Here is a 15,222-nt window from a genome sequence, read left to right on the forward strand (position 1 = left end):
TTTTTTGAGACAGTGGCTCTGTCACAAAGGCTGGAGTACTGTGGCATGATCACAGCTCACTATAGCCTCAACCTCTTGGGCTCAAGTGATCTTCCTACCTCAGCCTCCCAAGTAGCTGGGACTACAGGAACACACAACCTTGCCCAGCTAATTATTAGAAATTTGTTGTAGAGATGGACTCTGTGTTACCCAGGCTAGTCTGAACCCCTGGGCTCAAGTGATCTACCTCCTAAAGTGCTGGGAATACTGCACCCAGCCTAAACTCTGCTTTCTAAGCACAGACATAAACTCACGAGAATGAAGGGGGAAAAAAATGCACAAAGAGCGTGTAAAATATGTTTTATTGTTCTTTAAAAGGGTTCAGGGTTTGGTTTTAAATCAGGCTGCACACCTTTCAAATCAATCTGACATCTCTCTATGTCAAACTGGCTTCAGCTAGCAATACTTCATTAAATCCAAAAGAAAAAAATTGCTTTAAGAAAAAAAAATCCAGTTTTAAGAACAATTAACATTAGTCTTTAAAACGAGGGCTAATGTTTCATGTTGTTTTATACATCCTTCTCAATACAGACCCAGGAATGTAATATTCCCAACTCAGGCAGGCACTGATACTGATGGACACTGTGCATGCACATACACACACACACACACACACACACATACACACACTCTCTCTCTCTCTCTCTCTCTCCCCCCAAACAACAAAATTCAGAGTATGTCAAAGGGAAAAGGTTATGGTATTGATCAAAACTCTTGAAGTCAACACTGTCTATCTTAGCTGAGCAGGTATGCTGTTTTGATCTTGAGTCTACATTAGTGGAATCTATTGTTGTGTTCTGAAATAAAGAATTTTGGATATACCATTATTTTTTACTTTAAAATCCTAGAAACAATTTCAAAAAGCATTATTTTGTTTTGTTTTCTAGGATGGGAGAGGAGAGAATCTACAGATTTGCATTTAGTTAAAAATCAAAACTCCAGCAACAGGAAATGGGCAGTTCACATAGCCAGCCAACATTTGAGGTATCATCAGTGTGAGACAAGGTCCTGGTCTGTTCCTACGGGCCTAGCTGACGCTAACAAAATGGGAAGCTTATGGCTCTGCACAGCAAATTCCAGCAGGACAAGATGACTTTAAGCCTGTATTCACAGCCTTAGAAGCAGGGCACTACTGAGTATGTAATATTTAGAGGTGAAAACCGTGCAAGATCCCCGATGGTACCACTCTACCTTCTTTGTCCATGCAGCCTGATCTTAACTGCCTTCCAAAAAGGACAGAAAAACAGCTTTTCTAGATCAGCACTTTAAACCCAGCAAAGAATCTGCAGAAATGCTACCACACTGCTTCATAAGCGACACAGTCCCTTTGCTACTCATTGGGTTGCCTGACGTCTCTCTTCTACCCTGTTATGGCCTGTGGACACATACTTACTAGGCATCATTGTTGGTTTTAAACCAAGGATTGTTTTTCTTTTTAAATCTCAAAAGAACCCAGTAATAACAAGGCAATCAATGGTTACACTGAACTTTATATTTGGGGGCAGTTTGGAAAATACCCACCACAAGCATTTCTCATGTCGAAAATATGTGAATTTGCTGCTACTCCTTTGTTCCTGAAAATTCAGTACAAGTCCTAAAATAACAATTTTAAGCTACCAGCATTCCCTGATACTAACAAAATCAGAGTAATGCTACAGCCTACAGCCTGGACACATCTTTATTGATGGCCTGCAGGCCTCCCTTTTAGAAGACAAGTTTCAGGGATATTCACTTAGCTTCACTGGTTAGGGAAGAGAAGAATTCGACTCTCAGCTAAGTTCTTTGAGAAGAGACTCCTCTTAAAATGCCATTTCCCCACTAATTTATTGAAAATAAAAACAAAACAAAAGGCTCTTGGCTACTTTGCTTAGTATTAGATAGGGTTTTGAGGAAAAAAAACTAACATGAACACGCTTTCATCAGTAAAGACTAAAAACCACCTGGATCATATACATATGTATGTCACTGCCTTTGTTTTTTTTTTTTTTTTTTCTTTTTTTTTTTTTTTTTTTTTTTGGCGTTTTATCTATCTAAAAGTGCCCAGGTGGGCTTAAGGCTGCCAGACTGCACACACATCTACAGCAACAAGGGCTTCTATTCCATCTACAATTTGGATCAGGGGAAAAAGGGAGGTGTAGGAGAGGAAGGAGAAAAGAGAGAAAAAATATACCACCACCCCTCCCCCCCAAAAAAAGGGGAAAAAATCCCACCACAGGGAGATCTATGTGCCAAGCATAATGGAAGAGTGTGCTCCCCAAACAGATGGTTCTGCACAGGCTAATGTTCTGCTGGTTTTCCTCAAAGACCTATTTTGAAAAAGTTTAAAAAGACAGGAGATTTCAAAATAATTCAATCCTGGCAGAAATTCAAATTCCAAAACTAGGAGCAAAATCATCCTTCACTGAATTAATTCCTTTTCTCTTTCTCTTTTCTTAAACATTTTATTCATTTTATAGAGAGATTTCTTGTTTGCTTTTGTTCCAATCATTAGGAGAGTGGTTGAGGAGTACTGAATCCAACACTACTTTGATGACACAGGTAAGATTCCAAATTCACATTTCCAGGTACCAAGAGTTCCCTCTAAATGCCACAATCAAGTCAGCCTTCGTTTACATTTCTTTCTACTGAACACAGCAATGCCCATTGGTATCTCTGAAGCGTAATCGCATCTTAGGTCGGTATTTCTCCAAGTAAAGCAGCTGCTTGGAATTGAATGCTCCCCTTCTTTTTCTGAAAATACAAGAATAGCAAACTTTATCAGGTAAAAAAAAAAGAGCTATCTGATTCACTGAAATGCATTATTTATGTCCTAAGGCCTTTCTAATTCCACACAGCTGAAAACCAGCACATTTCCCATACTATAACACTTCTTAAGAGCTACATTGCAACATGAACTTTGAGTCCTCCTAGATGAAGAGAAAAATTTCCTTGCTGACCATCATTATAGCCTATTTAATAAGGATCAGAATAGTTTATCCAGAAATATTTGACTATATTCTTCCCAATTAGATTGATATATTCTTCAGACGAGAGTTGGTAGCAAATATTAGGATGCTAAAAAATAACATTAAGATGAAGAAGCTGGCTCAAGACGTACACTGATGACATTCCTTGAAATGTGTTACCCTCCTAGAGCCGCTACCATATATTATTTCATGCTTTCTGTCGCAAATAGTCTTCTCTTTGGTTTTCATTTTTTAAACGAAGAGTTGAAAGGGAAAGGACAAGACAAAAATTGTCAAATAATTCTGGATAATAAAATGGCATGACTCATTATTCCAGATTGATGCCAAGATCCTGTCTGGGCACTACTATCCTGATTTTGTGCCTGAACAGATCACCTAAAAGTCCCAGGTGATTAACTGCTCCTCTACATTCTTCTTGCCTCCTCCTAATAGAGAACTGTAATTTGGAAGGTATTTGGAATCTATTAAAAGGGGCATTTTCGAGATTCCTAGATATTCAAACAATATACTGGACATATTCTATAATGTCCAAATTTGCCACCCAAATTAGAAAACCTTTTAAATCTGGAAGCCAGCTGTACTGAGTCTCTATCACTTGCTCTAAAGTTTTTACATTTTCAAATAACACTTTAGTCAAAGAAAGTAAATTATCCCACACTACAAATGAATACCCACTTCCATAATTACTTCCTCATTCATGATCTTCCTTTCTGTGTTTCTGAACACAAAATGTCATACTCACTGTCTTATAAACTGAACTGCATCTTCGTACTTCATTCCACATTCAATCAAAGCAAGTGCAACCAGCACAGGTGCCCTGCAGAAAGAAACCCTTATGTAAATATCCATAAGTCTTGGAGTGAAAGAATTTTTTTAAATCCGTAACTTCATATTACCAAAGCAAGACATAAGCTTTCTTTTTTCTTTTATACTAAAGTAGCTGATACCTACCTAATACAGTAATATATCTCATCATTATAAATTCTATGAATTTTTTTGTGTGGAGGAGACAGGGTCTCACTCTATCAAGTGGCTGGGGCTACAGGGGCCTGCACCGTGAACAGCTAATTTTTGTATTTTTAGTAGAGATGGGGTTTCTCCACGTTACCAAGACTGCTCTTGAAATCCTGGGCTCAAGTAATCTGCCTGCCTCCACCTCCCAAAGTGCTGGGTTACAGGCGTGAGCCACTGAGTCCAGCCCAATATCTACTTTTAGCAAAGCACTAAATTCTAAACCTTAAGAGATCTTTACTCTTTAAAATATCATATTATATATTAAATTTCTCATCACTATATATTATCAAAAATTCTTTATTGGTCTTTAGCCATTATCCCAGCAAAATAAATGGCCAAACATATTATGTATCTCCAGTGTGTCAGAATTTTCATTACCAATTGGTTTTAATATTTCCTTATCAAATGCTAAAAAGGTGTTAGACTTTTTCAAGAAAATCCTTTTGATGAGCTAGGAAAATTCCCAAGAACTAATGACTAGGAAAAGTTCTCTCTTTTTTAAACAATTTAACAGAGGAAATGATGTTTTTATAAAGCCCATTACAGGGCACCAATTTTGGACTACCTAAAACTAGGATAGCTACTAGTTATAAAATTGCCAAGTTACAACATTATCCTCAACCTTCAGGATAAGGACTACAACTTCCAACCTTATAAACAGTATTACACTACAAAAAAGGAAAATAGCAAACAAAAGGCCAGAACACAACAGCTTGAATCACCACCACCTTGAGGCAATGGCAGCCTACACCAATATTCTGAATCAAAGTGTGCATACTAAATTGGCATTTAATTTGCTGTTGATGACAGTGTTGCAACACCATTCCAAGCAATGCTCAGGGAAAAGGGTTTTAAGATCAAAGTCAATTCTTGTCCATACATCTCCTTTCAAGAGTTTAAAGTTCAGATATCTGCTCTCTACCTATTAATTTCCCATTCATCTCAATCCAAAATTAACCATGTATAGACTCATCTAACTCTAAAATTATTTTAATTTTGTTGCCTATTTCAGTGACCTGAACTTTTGATTACTTGAAATAAGGAGACAAAACAGTCACAGGCTAAATCCAGGCTGGCATCAGAATCAGACAACCAGATGAAACGACAAGACTGTTTTAAAAAATCATTACACTTGTTTTTCTCTCATTTCCTTGCCTTTCAGGTAATTTAATATTATTTCGTATAATATATGCAAATGTCTACCAAAGTGAAACTTTCAACTAACTTAGGCATGTTAATAAATTCACAGACAAAAAGGTTAATAAGGGTAAGAGTTTACCTTCCCAATCCCGCAACACAATGCACTGCAACACAGCAACCTGGCTCTTCACGAAATTTGGTTTTTAACAGGTTTAACCAATCATCTACTATCTGATTAGGGGGTGGAGCTCCATCATCAAATGGCCAATCCTAAAAAGAAATCACTTTTTACATTAAATTGATATTTTCTCCAAGATTAACATAATAATACAGAACAGCTGCACATAGTACACATGGCAGGCCTAACTGAACTAACCGTACTATCCACACCTATTTTCAACCCAATTCTGATTATTGCTGTAAAATGATCCAGGACTGAAATTAAAGCCTGCCAAATAAATTAGCCTTCTCAATGAAGTATAGTCAGTGTCACACACATCTAAATTTACCAAAACTTACATAAATCTCTTTATCAGTCATAAGAGCTAGTATTCTCCCAAATATTATAACTGAATAGAGCAGTAATTAGACATAATAGACAAAACTGTAATTAAAGCCAAGACAAAGTAAGAGAGGACATAGCACATGTCAACAGGATTTTAAAGTCCATTCTGGCAAAGCGTACCAGCTGGTGTCTCATTGGTCTCTACAGATAATTGAAGATTATCCCCTAGATAACTAAGTTCTGAAATCTTTTCTTTAAAGAAAGGTTCTCTGCTAAATCTCCAACAGTAAATCATAACAGAAACATACTACCATCTTTGAGCTTACTTATAAAAAGGCAAGCAGCAAATATTTTTAAAGTGCTTACTGAATTATATATGTCCCCATTTAACAAGGACAGTGCTGCATGGCATGGTCCTGGGCAAATAGAGACCATTTTGTCAAGTATCCTTTTCTTTTTCTGTATTCATCAATTTGCGTTATCTTTCAATTAAGACTAACCCCATGTGCATTCACAGTATAGGCAGGGGTTTATCTTCCTTACTACTTAGCAAGAGGTCCCAAGAAACCAATACAAATGGGGAGTGGGGGAGAGGAACTGGGGGCTGACATTTTATAAGTCTTCCCTCTTCCTGTCTAAACTTCAAAGACAGAAATGCAAAAACATTGTTAGAAATTTTTTCTAAAACATAAGGCTATTCTAATGAGATAGGATAAGGACACTTTAAGATACTACAGAAGGAAAAAGAGAAAAGTGACAGAGCATTAAATTGATTCTGCATTCATTATGGCACCACTAGAACACTTCATGTAGCCCATTAGCCATAATAGTACATATTTGAGTTGACAACTACGCCCCATAATTAAAGGACTGTGTTATTATAAATGCCATACAGAGTTTAACTGTAAATAGCAATAAAACCAGTACCTTAGTCAAGAGCTTACTTCCTCTAATACTCCCTAAAATGCACCGTTAAGAAACAATATAAAACATGCTTCACTTACTCATGTAAGTAGTAACTATTTTCTAAAAATCATTGATCATTTAGAAACATCCGAACCTCAAAATGATACAGCTAAAATCACCATCAATCTATTCCAATGTGTGCCTGGTTTGCAAGAGCATTCAAAGGATCAACAGCCTTATTTGGGGGATATCCTCTTACCATGAAATGTTTCAAAACCCTCTTCACCTAGCAAAAGTAGATTAACTCTTAAAATCTCTGTCTGGGAAAACGATATTCCAAGCTTAAGGCTAAATGCCCTTGTTTTTTCAAGTATAAGTTAAACCTTTCATTTTATCTGATCATGGCTATCTATCTATCTATTTTTTTATGACTTACTTTCCTCTGGGTAGATACTCAGTAGTGGAATTGCTGGATCAAATGGTAGTTCTACTTTTAGTTCTTTAAGGAATCTCCACATTGTTTTCCACAGTGGTTGTACTAGTTTACATTCCTACCAGCAGTGTAAAAGTGTTCCCTTTTCACCACATCCCTGCCAACACCTATTATTTTTTTATTTTTTGATTATAGCCATTCTTGCAGGAGTAAGGTGGCATCACATTGTGGTTTTGATTTGCATTTCCCAGATCACAACTATTTAAAACAAAACAAAAACCTAAATTTAAAGACCTGAAATAAATCTTAGGCCTACAATTATCTTCTACAAACTAGTTCAAGTTCTTTAGTTCATTTCTATTTCACAAAGATGTTTACCAATATTACTGACTCAGACTATGGTCCATTCAGTAATTTTCTCACTCTGCCATCTGTCAAACAAGTTGATTTTTACTCACTGGAGAACACATTCATAATACAGCAAAATAAACTTGTATGCAGCTTATTTTCAGAAGTTTAAATTTTATTACTATTTTTTAAACACGGGGCTGCATTTGATACATTTACACTCATCCCCAATGATTTCCAGCAGTGGACAGTAAAGTCATTTAGAAATTTGAATGCAAGCAAATTACCATGCCAAACTATTAAAACACATTATTTTATTTATTTTTAATTTATTTTTGTTTTTTAGACAAGGTCTCTGTCACGCAAGCTGGAGCACAGCAGCCCAATCACAGCTCACTGCAACCTTGACCTCCTGGATTCAGATGATCCTCCCTACCTCAGCCTCCCAAGTAGCTGAGACTATAGGCACATGCCACCACATCCAGCTAATTTTTATATTTTTTGGAGAGACATGGTTTCACCATGTTGCTCCACTAGTCTTGGAACTCCTGGGCTCAAGTGAGCCACCCACCTTGGCCTCACAGAGTGCTGGGAACAAGGCATAAGCCACCACACCCTAAAACATATTTTTAAAAAACGTTTGGGTCTCGCACGGTGGCTCACATCTGTAATCCCAGCATTTTGGGAGGCTGAGGTGGGCAGATCACGAGGTAAGAAATTGAGACTATCCTGGCCAATATGGTGAAACCCCGTCCCTACTAAAAAAAAATACAAAAATTAGCTGGGTGTGGTGGCACGTGCCTGTGGTCCCAGCTACTCGGGAGGCTGGGGCAGAAGAATTGCTTGAACCCAGGAGGTGGAGGTTGCAGGGAGCCAAGATTGTGCCACTGTAATCCAGCCTGGCGACAGAGCAAGACTTCATCTCCCCAAAAAAAAAAAAAAAAAAAAAAAAATACCCATGTTTGACTGAAGTTTTTGTGTTTTCACCAAATGGACATGAAGAAACTTTATGGATCAGATATGAGAGGACTGCCTTACCAATAGGCCATTATTCTTTTTGCACCAACTGCCTTCCCAACCACTGACCAATATAATAAAGACTACAGAGCTATCTTTCAATAAGAAGCAGGAACATAACACCTTAAACCAGTATCTTCCTTATTACCTTCTTTCTACCTAACTACTTATAAAATCTCCAGTTCTCTTCCTACTACATAACCTTCCCACAATCAAACCAACAGCTCAAAGACACTGAAAGCTACAAGATCATTTCATTACATGCTCCTAAAAGCTGCTCCTACAATTTAGACAACTATTTAGGGAAAAAAGAATAAAATGTTAACTACTCTGTATTTTGGTGCTAAAGCGGAACTTAATTCCAATCACTTTGTGCTCAAATTGAGCTAGGTAAGAAATCTAATCACACTAAAGCTCCACAGAAACCTAACAACAAAAAGTGTCAGGAACTATGCTGATTACTCTGAAGCAAGATGCCTTCTCCCTCTCCTCATCCTCTTCTTACGCCTTTTTGCCTCCTACAAGTTATCCACAAAATATTAGTAACTAATATTGTACTTGCAAAGTGGCAGAGTTCCATATGGACTTAAAAATGTCTGATATAAATTACTTTGTTATATTCAAATTAGTAGGCTAGAAACAAAAGCTAAATATTGCATTAATTTCCTAAAAAAATAAAAATTGCAAATTTACGTTTTGTTAAAATGGGAGTACATTTTGCTTTTTACTAGATGAAAATACTATGATTTCTAGGCTTTAACAGCAAAAATGAACAAAACTGCCAATTTGTTAATCCAAAGAAATTTAAAAAGACTGCTATCAATAATGTATTTTCTGCTACAAACTTAAAACAAAATGCAAAACTACTACTGCCAGAGGATTTTTGAAGTGCAGTGGCATAATCAAGGCTCACTGCAACCTTGACCTCTTGGGCTCAGGCAATACTCTTGAGACCTCAGCTTCCCAAGTAGCTGGGACTATAGATGTGTACCACCATGCCCAGCTAATACCAAGTTTTATAATTTTTTTTTTTTTTGAGACAGGGATCTCACTCTGTCACCCAGGCTGGAATGAGGTGGCATGGCCACAGCTCACCGCAGTGTCAACCACCTGGGCTCAAGTGATTCTCTCACCTCAAGTCCCCAAGTAGCTGGACCACAGCTGTACACTGCCATGCCCTACCAGTTTTTAAATTATCTGTACAGATGAGGTCTCACCACATTGCCCAGGCTGGTTTTGAAATCCTGGGTTCAAGTGATCCTCCCACAGTACTGGGATTACAGGTATGAGCCACTGTGCCTGGACTAGTTTTATAAATATTTATGTTTGAGAGATACAACTTGTCATGAAAAATTTAAATACTACACACTCACTAGAACGTGGATTCCTTCTTTTTCAACTGGAGCTTTATCATATGTAGCATCACAAACTCGAACCAAAGTCGTCACTCCATACTTCTTAAGTTCCTTTAAAAAAAAACAAAAACAACAGAAAAAAATAATTATAAGGGAACTTGTTTTTGAAAGCTTTAGAAATGTACTATAAGACTGGGCACAGTGGCTCACACCTGTAATCCCAGTACTTTGGGAGGCCAAATCGAGAATCCATCTTAAAAAAAAAAAAAAAAAAGGCCGGGCGCGGTGGCTCAAGCCTGTAATCCCAGCACTTTGGGAGGCCGAGGCGGGTGGATCACGAGGTCAAGAGATCAAGACCATCCTGGTCAACGTGGTGAAACCCCGTCTCGACTAAAAAATACAAAAAATTAGCTGGGCATGGTGGTGCGTGCCTGTAATCCCAGCTACTGAGGAGGCTGAGGCAGGAGAATTGCCTGAACCCAGGAGGCGGAGGTTGCGGTGAGCCGAGATCGCGCCATTGCACTCCAGTCTGGGTAACAAGAGCGAAACTCCGTCAAAAAAAAAAAAAAAAAAAAAAAATTTCAACATGAGATTTGGACAGGAAAAGAATAAAAAAAGAAATGTACTATTATAAATTGAAACAATGAGATATCATTTTTAGACAAAGATCAGAATTGTTCTCACTGTGGTTATATATATAAAATGCACACATGAAATCTCAATGGGAACGTGAATAAGACTCACCTTTGTAAGGGACAATTTGGTAGCATAACATGAAAACTTACACAAAAAGTTCACATACACTGTGACCTAATAATTCTACTTCTGGGAGTTTATACAAAGGAAATAATTAAAGACATATACAAAGATTAATGTGGTTTCTAATTTTTCACCCTTCCAGTTGGTGGTGAACTGTTCACCACCAACTGGAAGGGTGAAAAATTAGAAACCACATTAATGGGCTGGGCACTGTGGTTCATGCCTGTAATCCCAGCACTTTGGGAGGCCGAGGCAAGAGGATCATGAGGTCAGGAGTTTGTGACCAGCCTAGCTAACATAGTGCAACCCTGTCTCTACTTAAAAACACAAAAAATTAGCCAGGCGTGGTGGCAAGCACCTATAATTCCCTGCTACTTGGGAGGCTGAGGCAGGAGAATCACTTGAACCTGGAATGCAGAGGTTGCAGTGAGCCAAAACTGCACCACGGCACTCCATCCCGGGTAAATGTGAGACTCCGTCTCCAAAAAATAAAAAAGAAACCACATTAATGGTCCAAAAATAAGAAAAGAAATGATTAAAGAAGTATGGCACATCCATAGAGTGAACACTATGACAGCTATAAAACACCACCAAGGAGGATGGAAAAGATTTTTAAAAAACATATAGTGGCCAGGAGTGGTGGCTCAAGCCTGTAATCCCAGCACTCTGGGAAGCTGAGGTAGGTGGATCATCTAAGGTCAGGAGTTCAAGACCAGCCTGACCAACATGGTGAAACCCCGTCTCTATAAAAAAAATTTTTTTAATGCAGCTACACTGCAGGGTAAAATAAAATAAATATATATAGTGTGGGTTGGGAGTGGTGGCTCACGCCTATAATTCCAGAACTTTGGGAGGCTGAGGTGGGCAGATCATGAGGCCAGGAGCTCGAGACCAGCCTGACCAACATGGTGAAACCCCGTCTCTACCAAAAATACAAAAATTAGGTGGGTGTGGGGGTGTGCATCTGTAATCCCAGCTACTCAGAAGGCTGAGGCAGGAGAATCGCTTGAACCCGGGAGGTAGAAGTTGCAGTGAGCCACGATCATGCCCACTGCACTCCTGCCTGGGCGAAAGAGCAAGACTCCGTCTCAAAAAAATAAAATAAATGAATATATATACACGCATATATGTATGTATGTATGTATGTATGTATGTATGTGTGTATATATATATACACACACACACACATATATATGCGTGTATGTGTGATCCTATCTGTATGTGTATCTATGAATACACACAGATATACGCAGAGAAAAACATCTAGAAACCAGTTATTAACAATTAAATGTTGTTAAATTCTTTTTGCTTATCTGTATCTTTTGATTTTTAGGAAATAAAGTTTTTTTAAAATAAATAAAATTCTGAAATTAAGAGAAAAAGTGGTATATTAAAAAGACAGCTAGGCCGGGAGCGGTGGCTCACGCCTGTAATCCCAGCACTTTGGAAGGCCGAGGCGGGCTGGATCACCTGAGGTCAGGAGTTCGAGACCAGCTGGGGCAACATGGTAAAAACCCCGTCTCTACTAAAAGTACAGAAAGTAACTGGGTATGGTGGTGGCCACCTGTACTCCCAGCTACTCAGAAGGCTAAGGCAGGTGAATCACTTGAACCTGGGAGGTAGAGGTGGCAGTGAGCTGAGATTGCACTACTACACTCCAGCCTGAGCAACAGAGGGAGACTCCATGTCAAAAAAAAAAAAAAAAACAACTCTCCCTACAGTGAATGCCTAACCCAGTGACTACCTATCTTCAAGGGGCTACAAACATCGTGTGTGTGGGTGGGTGTGTGTGGGTGTTTATTGGCAAAGACACAAGGTTAAGCTTTCCCCAACCCCACCACCCCCCCACCCAAAATAGGACCCAACAACAACAGAGGAATGAGAAGCATTCTTAGGGCAACATTTCCCCCACCCCCCTCCCCATTTCTACCAACATCTTTTTTATAGTTGCAAGAGAACAGTAGCCTATGCCACTCTTGGAGTCTATGGCCAAGGAATCCACAGGCTGAAAATAGTACCATTTAATTCAGCCAGGCTTAAAGGTAACTAACTGAACAATCTGAGGGCAGACAAGCCTAGAATCGACTTGTACACTGTGTACACAAAGTTAAGAAGCTCAGGGAATTTTTTTTTTTTTTTTTTTTTTTGAGACGACGTTTCACTCGTTACCCAGGCTGGAGTGCAATGGCGCAATCTCGGCTCACCACAACCTCCGCCTCCTGGGTTCAGGCAATTCTCCTGCCTCAGCCTCCTCAGTAGCTGGGATTACAGGCACGCGCCACCATGCCCAGCTGATTTTTTGTATTTTTAGTAGAGACGGGGTTTCACCATGTTGACCAGGATGGTCTCGATCTCTTGACCTCGTGATCCACCCACCTCGGCCTCCCAAAGTGCTGGGATTACAGGCGTGAGCCACCGCGCCCAGCAGCTCAGGGAATTTTATGTATAAATGAGCAGGCACAGTGATATCCTTAGGGTCCATCGTTGAGTTATCTAAAGTGTAAAAATATTTTAATTGCTAAAGGATTTTTTCACAAAAAGGCCTTCTTACAACACAGACTCAAGAGAGGTGGAAGTAGTAAGTCAGGAATTTTTTTTAATGTTTCAAAATGCAAATAAAATCCCACTAAAATGAACTCTGTAGTAGCCATTCATGGAAAAGTTGAGATAGAATTTTTTTATGGTATTTGTGACCTTAAACAAGTCGAAACCTCTTTTAGTCTTGGTTTTGCCATCTATAAAATGACAATCACAAGGAGTTCATCCAGCTTTCTAAGCCTACTCTATAAATACAGCAAGAGAAATCATTTAAACTCAACAACCAGGAAGGAGTAAAAAGTTTATATTCAAATGTTTGCTCCAAGAAGTACGAAGAGTTTTTCTCCTATCAATAGAAAAAAATATTAAGGATCCAACATAAAAATACTAGCTCTACCACCTTTCCTTCCCCTAAGTTTCTGGACCCTTGTATATGATTGTTACAACTAAGTAGTTTGGGGGTGACTTTTCATCAAAAGTGGTTAGAATATTTGAAATACATACAGCATGGTTTTTAGTGTCAGACACTTAGACAAGTATAGCAGTTCTACCACATACTATGTGTCATTAGGCAAATTGCTAAATGGCTCTGAACTTGTTTCCTCATTTGTAAAAGGGAAATACAAATGGTACCTACACCTCATAGGGTTTTTGTATTTGTGACCTTAAGTAAAAACACTGCTTGTTGCATAATGTATAACACTCTTTATTATAATGCTACGTGCATACTATGTTCAATAAATGTTAATTACTTTTATTACTGAATGTTTGACCCAAAAAAAACCTGTTAATAAATGTAAAAAGGACACAGAAAAAACAGTACTAGATATCTCTACAGTCCCCAAATTCTATAAATGTTCTTGAAAAAAATCTGCTGTAACTAACCCAACCCAATTGAAACCAGAATTGGCAGGATAACCATCCATACTCCAAATACAGAAGTAAATTGCTTTGTGCTAAGAGATTTTTTTAATGGCATTTTACCTAGAAATCAATCCAAAAAATAGACCACGCTACAATCTTACCTCTGTGAACTTGTTGAGAGTAGCATTGGTAGGGTTGTGAGTTATCAGAAAACGCATGTTCTCATAGGAGATCTCCACAGGGGCTGGACGGTTCATTATGGCAAATAAAAAGTGTTAGCGTGCGTGTGAGTGTGATGGGGAAAGTGGAAAAAAAAAATCAATAAATCTTGAAATGTTTCACAGCAGAAAACATTAAAAAGACCACTAAAATGCCTATTATCAATCACTGTTTTCTCTATTCAACTTGTTTATTCCTTATGAAGCTTCTCTCTTCAAGATAAGCAAAAGTATTTAGAATCCACTTGAATCCAAATTCAACTTGGGCCTCAATTTCTGCAGATGGATACCTTCGGACTCCAAAAAATCCAACTACATACAAAACTTAAGCAGCCTTTACTACATTTAGGCACTAGTGAGACAAGTTAAAAGTGTAGGTCACTTTCCACTTTTGTTTACTTGATGCTTAATTTTACTGGAGTCATTAAAAGAAATATGCTTGCAATTAAAAAAAAAAAAAAAAAAAAAAGCCAACTATTTCTGAGGCCAGTCTCGGTGTCCAGGAGTCTTCAAGGCAATGTTAATTATGGCACATAGAACCTCCAAGCTCACTTGTCAGCGAAAACGCTGTGCTGAGCCTGGCAGAAATCTGCCCTCACACTCAGAATCGCCATAAATGTGCAACGTATACTCCAACGAAAAACCTGGAGAAGAAAAGAATAAGTCAAATGAACTGGAGGCTGATAGCATAGTAAACACAAATGCCTTAAGTCAAAATATATTCTTTATACGCCCAAAGCCATGTGAAATGTCACCAATTATAAGTTATTGCCATCTATGAAGAACTGAATAAAGCAGTATTATCAAGAGTTTTAAAAATCAGAGGTATGTCATTTTTTTCAAAATTTTTCAGAAAATTTCAAAAGTCTGAAAACAGTACTAGATACTGTTCAATGTGCTAATAATGAAGTTTAATGTGCTAATAAGATTACTTTTATTTTATTTAAAAATATATAAAATTATATTATTTAAAAAAAGATTACTTTTAACTCAAATAATTTTTAAATAATAAAAGATACTTGAAGAAAACTTCTCTCCATGAACTTTTCTTTTTTTGTTTTTTGAGACAGAGTCTCACCCTGTTACCCAGGCTGAGGTGCAGTGGAGAGATCTCAGCTCA

General features: G+C 38.1%; 1 protein-coding gene across 3 annotated transcripts in view; it reads right to left on the reverse strand.

The window, feature by feature from the left end:
- Nucleotides 1-322: 322 nt before the first annotated feature.
- PTP4A2 (protein tyrosine phosphatase 4A2) overlaps nt 323-15,222 on the reverse strand; it is a 35,436-nt gene continuing 20,536 nt past the window's right edge. For 2 of the 3 annotated variants that reach the window (XM_032246726.1, XM_032246727.1), the window contains exons 2-6: nt 14,046-14,746; nt 9,742-9,834; nt 5,299-5,429; nt 3,748-3,822; nt 323-2,769 (exon numbers count right to left, since the gene is read on the reverse strand). In XM_032246726.1, the coding sequence (XP_032102617.1) occupies nt 2,661-2,769; nt 3,748-3,822; nt 5,299-5,429; nt 9,742-9,834; nt 14,046-14,141 (504 nt within the window). In that variant the 5' untranslated portion in view covers nt 14,142-14,746 and the 3' untranslated portion in view covers nt 323-2,660. The remainder of the gene's footprint in view (nt 2,770-3,747; nt 3,823-5,298; nt 5,430-9,741; nt 9,835-14,045; nt 14,747-15,222) is intronic. The other variant, XM_032246728.1, reaches the window with a different exon arrangement.

The sequence above is a fragment of the Sapajus apella genome, unplaced genomic scaffold (assembly GCF_009761245.1).
Source record: "Sapajus apella isolate SASKATOON/1434 unplaced genomic scaffold, GSC_monkey_1.0 scaffold62, whole genome shotgun sequence".
Lineage (NCBI taxonomy): Eukaryota > Metazoa > Chordata > Mammalia > Primates > Cebidae > Sapajus > Sapajus apella.